Genomic DNA, 10197 nt, shown 5'->3' with positions numbered 1-10197 from the left:
CAGGGCGCAGCCAGCCGAGGGCACAGGCTGGAGGCGGCGACTGTTGCAGGGGACTGAAGGCAGCAAGCTGGGTGCTGCCGGCATGGGGCTGATGGCCTGGTGTTGCAGGCATTGTGCAGGGTGCTGAGGACATGGGCATACAGGTGGAGGGCTACAACCATGTGCCTGGTGGCAGTGGGTTGTGGACAGGCCGCAGGGGGCTGCAGGCGGGCAGCTTTGGTCAGTGAGCTTTGGGCATGAGTCGCTAGGCAGTGCAGGTGGCCTGAGAGCATCAGGCTGCAGGCACGGGGCTGTTGGCAGGGATCTGTAGGCAGGGGACAGTTGTCAGGGGGCTGGAGAAGGGCTCAGAGGGCTACAGGAAGGGTGCGTGGGCAGGAGTCTGCAGACAGGGAGCACAGGGTTTCAGGCATGCAGCTGTGGGCACAGGCTTGGACACAGAGCTCTGGGCAGGGTGCAGGGGGCTGGAGGCACAGCGCTGTGGGCAGAGAATGAAGACAGGGCTCTGTGGAGTACAGGAAGGCTCTGTGGGCTGCAGGAAGGCTCTGTGGGCAGGGTCTGCATGCAGGGCACTGTAAGCAGGGCACAGGGAGCAGCAGGCAGGGCGCGGGAGGTTATAGGCATAGTGTTGGATGCAGAGGTCTGCAGGCATAGAGTGGGTGGGCGCAGGCACGAGGTGTGTGCAGAGGGCTGCAGGGAGGTTTGCAGGGGTGGTTCTGGGAAGGGGCAGGGATTTGCAAATAGAGTGTAGGCAGGGGCCCATGAGCCTTGAGCAGGTATTTGCACATACAGCATTGCAGGCAAGTGATTGTGGGGCAGCAGGAAGAGTCTGTTGGGTGTGTTGGTGTAGACAGGGTGCAGTGGGCTGCGAGCACGGTGCTGCGGGGAGAGTTCTGCTGGCGTAGTGTTAGAGTCACAGTGCTAGTGCAGGGGGTTCTGGTCATGGCGGGGCCTGTGGTCAGCGGGCTTTGTGCATGGTGTTGCAGGAAGAGGGCTGCAGTGGTTTGCAGGCAGTGATCTGCAGGTGTAGTGCAGGGGGCTGCAGGCAGAATCTGTGGGAAGAGGCCTGCAGGGAGAAATGGGGCTGCAGGCATGATAGAGGGGCTGCAGGCAGGGTGTTACAGGGATGAGGCTGATGACAGGGGGGCCACAGGTAGTGTACAGCAGGCACCAGGCATGGTGATTCAGGCAGAGGACTGCAGGCAGCATGCAGGGGGCTGTGGGCAAGGGGCTGTGGGCAGGGGTCTGCAGGCAGGGCGCAGGGCCTGCAGTTATGGGGCTGTGGCACAGGGTATAGATCTCCCAGCAGAATGCAGGCAGCTAAGTGCATGGGCTGAAGGCAGGGGGCAGTGGCACAGGGCTGCAGGATCTGTGAGCACAGAGATGCAGGCAGGGAGCAGAGGGTTGCAGGCATGCAGCCATGCACAGGGAGCTTGGGCACGGAGCTCTAGGCAGGGTGCAGTGGACTCTGGGCAGCGAAGGCAGAAGGCCTGCGGGAACAGCCCAGGGGCTGCAAGCAGGCTCCAACAGGCATGCCTCCGATGGAAGCAGTCCTTGGTACAGCGGTCATCGGGCATGGGATCACAGACAGAGCCCGCAGGCAGGGTGCAAGGGTCTGAAGGCATTGGGCAGGGGCTGCAGGCATTGGGCAGCAGTGCTACAGGCACGGGCCCGTGGGCAGAGGTCTGCAAGCAGCAGGCAGAGAGCTGCAGGCAGGGAGCAGACAAGCAGCGGTGAGCACACGGCTTGAGCATGGAGCTCCAGGCAGGATGCACAGGGCTGTGGGCATGAGCCGATGGCGGGAACTGCAGGCAGGGGTCTGTTGGCCTGGTGTTGCAGTCACAGTGCATGGGGTTCTGGTCCTACACAGGGATGCAGGCAGGGGCTTCCGGGCTGGGTACAGGGAGCTGGGAACGGGCCAGTGGAGTTTGGACATGGGGCTGCAGGAAAAGGGCAGGAGGCAAGGGGTTGCAGACAAGGCACATGCAGCAGGCTGCAGGAAGGCTCTGTGGGCAGGGGCTGCAGGCAGAGGACAGGTTGTTGCAAGCATAGGGTTGTGAGCAGGAGCCTGCAGGTGTGGGGTTGCAGGCAGGAATCAGAAGGCTTTGGCCACGAAGCTGCAGGCATAGAGTTGCCTATCTGCAAGAGTCTGCAGGGTCGTCCTGTGGGCAGGGCTCTGCAGGCAGAGGGCTGTGGGCAGGTGGGCTGGCAGCAGGGTTCATGGGGCAGCGGCAGGGTCTGTAAGCAGAGGCGGGCTGGGAGGTTTCACGGGACTGCAGGCAGAGCCACTGCAGGCATGGCCCAGGGGGCTGAGAGTAGGCACCAGGCATGGAGATGCAGGCAGAGGACTGCAGGCAGCATGCAGCGGTCTGTAGGCAAGGGGCTGAGGGCAGGGGTCTGCAGGCATGGTGCAAGGCCTGCAGTTATGGCGCTGTGGGCAGTGGAGTGGGGCACGGAGCTTTAGGCAGGGAGTAGGCGGGGCTGAGGGCATGGGCAGCGGACAGAGGCTGTGGCAGGGGGTGCAGGCAGGATTCAAAGGGCTACAGGAAGGATGTGTGGGCAAGGGTCTGCGGACAGCAGGGAGGGGAGCTGCAGGAGGAGCAGAGGGTTTCAGCTACGTGGCTGTAGGCACAGAGCTCTGGGCAGGGTGTGGGAGGCTGCAGGCAGCGGGTTACAGGCAATGCCTGCAGGTATAGGACGGGGAAGGGGAGGGGCTGCTGTGGGATGGGGCCCAGTGAGCTGCAGTAAGGGTTTGTGGGCAGGGGTCTGCAGACATAGTGGAGGAGGGTGCAGGCATGGGATCGCAGGCAGGGTGCAGGGCGCTTCAGGCATGGAGTGGCACACACAGGGATTCAGACAGGGTTCATGTGCCAGCAGGGAGCTGCAGGCAGGGTGCACAGGCATGGCAGAACAGGCTTTAGACACGGGGATACAGGCAGAAGACTGCAAGTGGGGACCATAGGCAGGGTTGTGGAGGATATATGTGCCACAGGTAGGGATGTCTGAAGGGAGCACACCAGCTCCAAGGCCTTCCTGATCTGCTCAAGCAGAGCTTCATCTGCCCACAACACTACCCGAGACCTCTCCTTTTCTGGCAGGGTGAAGGCAGCCAGCTAGAATGGGAAGAGAAGTGTCAGCTGGTGGGATCTGGAGATGTGCCCACTGGTGATGAGAGCCTGCTGTCACCTTCAGAGGGTAACATGGGAGCACTGATTGACTAGTATCACAGGAATTGCTTCACGGGCTTATGTGAAGAGCCTGGTGCTGCGCAAAGGACAACCCCCCCATCCTGCCAAGCCGATGCTGCCACAAGAGCTTGGATGTGACTGTACTAGATCTGAGGTCACAACTCTTTCATGGCTCCTGTAGAAGGGGCAGCTGCTGAAGCACCCATAGAGGATCATGGCAGATGCTGCTGGTTGAGATCAGCAGTACTATCCACACGGATAAGAGAGAGCAAAAGGTGCTGGAGAGCCTGTCAGTGGGTCAGGATCAGTGACGTCCACAGCCAGGCACAGACATGGCTGTGGCCAAGGTGAAGATCACTACACCCACAGCTCAGGAAGGGACTGAAGGGCTAGGGCTGAGTTGAGATGGGGCTCCCGGGCCCATGGGCAATGAGTGTGGGCCAGTCAGAGCCACTGTACCTTCCTCCTCCCACATGGCCTTCCTTAATTCTGCTTTCTCCATCTTCATCCCATCAGAGGTCCATCAAGCTGGACAAACCCCAGGAGGTACTGGTCAGTGAAAGTGTACAAGGTGGCCCAAACGGGGCACATGGAAGCTCCTGGCCCCAAAGGTGTCAAGGTGGCTGGGGCTGGCCAATGATTCTGTTGCACAGTTGCAACACCTGGTTTTGGGAGCCTTGGAAACCACCACCAGTGGGATGCTAATTAATGTTCAGGGATCGTGCTATTTTTGCTTTTCTTTGCCTTTCAGCAATCTCTCCTCCATTTTCATGCAGGCTCTACTATGCTGGATCTCACTGTCCTTGTCCATCTCCTTTTGAGGGGAACAACCTGCAGGCAAAGCACAACACCCAGCGAAAAACCTTGAAAAAGCTTTAAAATACAGTAAAAGCCTCAATTGCTGCAGACACGTAAATGCAGCAGGATGAGAGACTCTGAGTCAGGCAGCTGGAGCAGGAAGGACTGAGTTTATCACTCATCCTGCTGTCTTGCTAAAGCCATCTAAATACACTGGTTGCCAGGCTGCAGCCTGAGAAGCAACTTGCACAAAGCCACAGGCTGGGAGCAAGGTTTATACATCAGAGCCAAAACACAAAGCTGACTGGGGCAAACTACAAAAACCCAAAAAACCCACAAAACCAAAAATCAAACCCACAATATTCAGAGTTTCCAGTTCTGCCCTTTTCCCTCAGACACTAGGGAAAACTAGCCCTAAATATTTCAGAGGCCAGACAGAACATGGTCCAAAACACACATGCAGCTCTGTAACAGCCCAGCTCATGCTCCGCCCCCCAGCATGAGCAGCACTGGGTGCAGCCCCAGCTCAGCCACACACAGCCACCTCCGAGACCCACAGCTGCGCTCAGGCAGGGAAGACAGAGGCGTCTCCATCCAGCTGTGAAGCTGCAGGGTGCCACAGCCACCTTCACCCTAGAGCAGAGCAAGGGCTCTGTGACTTACCCACAGCAGCCAAGCACAGCGCACTGCAGCTGGCTTAAGTTTTCTTGTGCATTTCAGCAAAATGCCTTTAAGTTTTTTGGTTGCTCATTTGGATTTTTTTGCTTCGTGATTATCAAGCCTCTAACATTGAACCTAAGAAGTAAAAACATACCCCACCACCCCCCGCAAAAGAAAGCCCTGTGTGTGGAGGAGGCATTGCTTTAAGTTGTTTGTTTCCTAATTTTGATTTTTTTGCTTCGTGATTACCAAGCCTCTAACATTGAACCTAAGAAGTAAAAACATACCCCACCACCCCCCGCAAAAGAAAGCCCTGTGTGTGGAGGAGGCATTGTTTTTCTGACAAGACAGATGTGGCCACCAGGAAGGAAAGGTTCCTGTGTCATGTCGAGCATAAGCAAAGGCCCCGTCCATGTGGAGTTGACACTGCTGAGAAGGGGCTAATACAGACAAGCTAAAGCAAGACTTGAGAACAAACATTTAAGCAAAAAAAAAAAATTTAAGGAATACTTTTAATAAGAATAACTCAAAACCAATCATGGCTTCATGCTACCTTATCCCAGCAGAGGCTGGTGCCCGGCCTCTGCTTATCAATACAGGTCTTTGCAAGCAGAGTAACAAAATGAAGAAACAGCAATATTCTCACTTCAGCATTAGACTCAAAGCAGGCAGCCTAGGAAGGATGTCCAGATAAAGGACTTCAAAGCATGACAAACATGTTCCAACAATATTCTAGCCGCAGAAAATATAACAATATAACATACTTCATAAATATAACACTCCCACCTCCTGTATGGACAGTAGAGGAGCCACTGGGTTCACAAGACTAGAGATAAAAGGCCCCACTTCAAGACAAGCATGGGTCTTTGCTGAAGTCTGTTCTCGCTCTTCCCAACACTACTAATACTTGACAACACCACAGGGGGCAGAGGATACCCCAGACAGAGAGGAAAAGAACACAGTAGATCAGCTTCCTTCGCAAATGAAGCATCAAACAAGAGAGGAGGGGAGCCTGCAAAGGACAAAGAAGGTCTTACCAGGAGCCAGCCACTCTCTCCTCCCACCCTCAAACAAAAGGGGAAGCAACAAAAACAAAGGAAAAATTCCAGTGTGGTTGGACCTCACAATATGCAGTGTGGCGAGCTGCCATCCTCACACAGGTGCCACACAGAAGTGACACCCCATGAAAGCACAAAGCTACACGAAGCTGCTGGGCAAAACAACTGTGTTTTAAGGCTGTTTAGGAAAGGGAAGCTGAACGCCCAGCACAGTACCAGGTCTTGTCTCCCACCTGACCAACACCAATGCTGCTGGAAGATCTCACTTTGGATAACCAATGCTCCTGGGCAGACCCTGGGAAGGAGGAAAGCAGATGTCGCCTGGACAGATTAAGAGCATGCTGAACCAGAGCTCTCCAACACTCCAAGCCTCGAAGCAGCCTCCTGAGCCACTGAGATAGCTACAGGGACAGGCATTCCCTGAACCTTCCCTGCAAGATTAACAGTTGAGATCATGCACGCAGCAACTTTGGCTTTAAACACCACAGACAAATGAGTATAGACTGGGAAAATCTCACATTTTTTCCTCTCTTCATTGAACATCTTCCTCAGGAGGAGGAATCATACTAATGTGCTAGCAGCTCCCTGCTAGAGCTCCCCCTCTCACTTGGCCACAACTGCTGACTAATTACACACACAAAAAAAAAATCTTACTGTAGTCACTGGAGCAAATGCCTGCCTCACACATAATAAAGGTATGAATCTAAAATGGTGCCTGCCTCATAGTTTCAAGTTAAGACCCTACTGTACTGTCACTTGCAGAGTGTGCATGTGTGTCTGTGGGAGAAGAGCCTGAAGTACGGGAAGGAAAAGCAGAGTGAAAAAAGCTTTCAGGGTATATAGCCCTCAGTGAAAGAAAAACTCTCAAGAACTGTTGAACAGTGTCCAAAGTCACAGGCAGGACAGCTGACACGGGCAGCTCACAGTGACAAAGGCAGAGCAGACAGCCACTCCAGTCCCACGGAAACAGGACTGCACCAGTTTGGAAGAATGGGAAAGTAGGAGACACAAAGGAAAACAGCTTTTCATACTCTCCTCAATCACTGCCCAGCTGAGAGAGCCTGTGCACTCTGCCAGGGCAGCACAGGTGATGTCCACAGCCCTCACAGCGCAAAGGTGGAGAAAGAAGTCCAAATCAGGGGGTGATCAGTAGCTCCGAAAGACAGCAGGGTTGTAACGGTAAACCAAGAGAGAAGACAACACACAGACTCCAATCTCAAACTCACCTGAAGTACACTCCTCCCTAATTTGCTTGGCAACTACCAAATGAAAAGCCTAAAGATTCAGGAAACACAGAAGCCGGGAGGTCAGCATCCCAGAGGAAGACAAAATAGGAGAGGAGGGTTGCAGTGTGAAGAGACAGTCAGAGGAAATCACATCAGCAATTGTGTCATGTTGCACTCAAGCCCATGAGCAGCAGCGGAAGATAACACAATGCTGATTTACAGCTAAGGTTTCTTCTTTCTGCAGCAAAATAAGATTCAAGTGCTTTTTCCTTTGATCCCCCAAATGTCCTGCCCCTGACCTCCCCAAGTCTCTCCCTCCAGCCCTGCCCTCTGTTCAGGCAATCTTGGCCAGCCATTTCTCAAGGCCCTCGAAGTCAGCATCTCCCTCCTCTCCCTTGCTGCCCCGAGCGCTGCACTCCAAAAATTCCACCTTCATGGGTAGCTGGGAGAAGTCGAAGTCCTTGCCCTTCTTCCCCAGCTGGGCAGGGCTGCCAGTGGCTGAGCCATCCAGACTGGTGGGAGCTGCAGAGCGGGTCACTCGTAAGGTATTGCTGCAGACAGAGAAAGGAAAGGGTTAGGAACTGGGGGAACGTTACCCACAGCATGGCTGCTGAGATGCTTTGGACCCAGCTCTGTCAGCAGGATGCCAGCTATGCCAAGGACAGAAGGTCCCATGGCTCTGCCCTGCGAGGCACAGGCAAGAGCAGGCACTTAGGTCACTTCTCCTAAATACCTGCTGCAAGGCACAACTGCTGAGAGGCTCAAGAGAGCAAGACACACAGGAGGTCACTCCAGAAGAGGGTGCATGAATACATTTTGTTTTGTAATAACAGCAAGATGCAGGCAATGATGTCCTCATCTGCTAACACCTCCATGGCAGATAGCACATGATTTAGCCCACAGTGCTCAGGATCCGCAACTGGGAAGAGAGAGACACCCATGATATCAGGGATCACCACACTGCCACTTGAGTGTGCCAAATACCTTTGGGGATTGAGAAGAGGATCAAGTCTCCCCACTGCTCTTGTGAGCAATGCCTGTCCAAGGACCAGGCTGCAAAGTCACTACTGCTCCTGGCCTTCAGCTCGCTGCAGCACCTCGACCCCTGCCACACACAGACCTCCTCGCCCACAGTCACCAGGCATCCAAGGCAGAGGCAGCACAGGGAGGTGAAACAGCCCAACAAAGGGACACTGTGATTTGGCTGCCTTTTAGGCCCCAAAAAGCGAGGCTAGCGAGTCAAGGGACTGCATCAGGCGCAGATGCATACACAATCTTTCCCCAGGTCTTTGAGTGCCCAGTAAGAGCCTCACGGGTGGAGTGCTGCATCTCTTTCAGAGACAGAGCAGCCTGGCAGCGCGTGCTCTCAGTCAAGCCCAGCTACTCCTTATTCACAGAATGAAGTTAATGGAGAACAGGGAAAGAACAACACTGCACAGAGGTCTGAGCTCAGGAACAAGACAGCACACACTTCCTTGGGTTCTCCACACAAGGACATCCAAGTACAGCAGTGCAGGGAGGAGGATGGCAGCAACCTGCCAGCCTGCAGGAATAACGCTGTCCAACAGAGCACACAGAACCTATCTAGAAATCCAACTTCTACACACCAATAACTGGCAAATGCTCAACATCAGAACCAAGGAATGCTTATTTTCCTAGAGAGCTTGAATATGCGGCAATTAATTCCTCTCTTAAAACAGGAAGCTCAGGTATTCACCGGAAGAGGCATGAGCACAAATAAACGTGCTGCTGTCTACTGGCCAAAAAGATTATCAAATCAGAGAGTCCTGTAGGGTGGAAAAAAACACCCTTAGGATCACCAAGTCCAGCTGTAAACCTAACACCAACAAGTCCCACCACTTGGCAACAAGATGGCCACATCCCACAAACATGCATTTTTTTGAGGACCAAAGAGCTACACTCCTTCTAGTCCTTCTACCCCCAAGACTGCCTTGCCACTAACTCCAAACCAGCAAACAGGACCCACCCTTCTGCATCACAGCAGCCCTGCAAAAACACTTGTGCCAGTACAACCCAGAAGAGCTACCAAGATCTTCACACCACTCACACGAAGTCTGACATGTGGAAGCCAACCCTGCTTGCACCTGAAGCCATGGCAGTGCCCTGGGCCAAGGGAGGTACTGCTTCACCTAAGGACGGCAGCCTTTAGGAAAGGACTGGGTTGTTGTGTCTCCAGCCCACAGCTTCTAGGAGGCAGTATCTGTGCCCACTGCCTTTTTGTATGCTTTAGCAAAGAGCAACCTTCTCTCAACCCAGTTACACAAACACAGACAACATGGACTACTCTTCTTCTACAATGAACTTAAGATGTGGCTCAAGGGAGCTCATGGAGCACTGAGGTAAGAGATAAAAAGGAGAAAAGAAGCTCAGAGGGTTCAAGATCCAATTTCTCACTTACAGCTCTTTCTCCAGCTGCTGTTGAATAAGTTTTGCTGATTTTGCCATTGTGACATCTAGAAAGAGAAAAAAAATGAAATCAACTCTTTGGTTTTGTGTCAGAATTCAGAACCTGGTTCCTCCTTCTAAAGGTACAGCATGGCCTGCTCGTAGTGTGCAGTCATAAGAGTTACTGGGACAAAGATGGCTTTGTCTGCAGCACAGTAAGGGACACTGGAGCTTTGGGTTTGCAGGCGTGAGCGAGAGCAACCCTAACGTCTAAAATAACATAGAAAATGAACAACTTCTTGCTGGGCAGTAAGCGGCTTCAAATAAAAGATAGGGTTTGATGTCGCACCTACAAGGTCCAGCACTCTCGCTTATCCTGGCATTACAGAGCTCAACACGGCACTTTTTAAGCTATGGCACGTGGAGCCATGAGGCCTCAGGCAGCTCTTGAAGTACACAAAATGTCTAAGAAAATCAAATCTGATCCTGCCCAAAAGCTTCAGATTGTTACACAAGGATCCATACCTTCACTATAAAAGTTGTAGAGATCTGAAAATCTACATTTTCCCAGTAAATGGGTGTTCCTACTAGTTTAATTATGAGAAAACAACCTTGGCAGCTAAAAGGTTGTCTGATTTTAACACTGGCGTTACCAGGTGTGTACAGGTAGCTCATTATGCTCAGGCTGATCCTATTTTCTGCTGCCTGCAGATTTGGGAATGCAGTTCTGCACAAGCCGAAAGCCACCTGCCTTACTTAAGCCCATCCAAAAGCTGTAGGTCTCCCAAGTGGTGCTCCTCTGCAAAGCTGTTAGATATACCCAACCTAAGAGTTCTCCCAGTGGCTGCTAGGCATGTTCCTGCT

The 10197-nt window shown here is 53.2% G+C and overlaps 1 protein-coding gene across 1 annotated transcript in view; it reads right to left on the bottom strand.

Moving 5' to 3' along the window:
* Positions 1-7261: 7261 nt before the first annotated feature.
* The window catches only part of SRPRB (signal recognition particle receptor, B subunit), a gene marked incomplete at its 5' end in the record, with an annotated part of 5602 nt that continues 2666 nt past the window's right edge, over positions 7262-10197 (bottom strand). The window contains 2 exons of the mRNA XM_010138475.1: positions 7262-7478; positions 9347-9401. Of these exons, the coding sequence (XP_010136777.1) occupies positions 7262-7478; positions 9347-9401 (272 nt within the window). The remainder of the gene's footprint in view (positions 7479-9346; positions 9402-10197) is intronic.

The sequence above is a fragment of the Buceros rhinoceros genome, unplaced genomic scaffold (genome assembly GCF_000710305.1).
Source record: "Buceros rhinoceros silvestris isolate BGI_N320 unplaced genomic scaffold, ASM71030v1 scaffold16196, whole genome shotgun sequence".
NCBI classification, from domain to species: Eukaryota; Metazoa; Chordata; class Aves; order Bucerotiformes; family Bucerotidae; genus Buceros; species Buceros rhinoceros.
The sequence above is the reverse complement of the archived record's forward strand: the minus strand, read 5'-3'. Positions and strand labels throughout refer to the sequence as shown.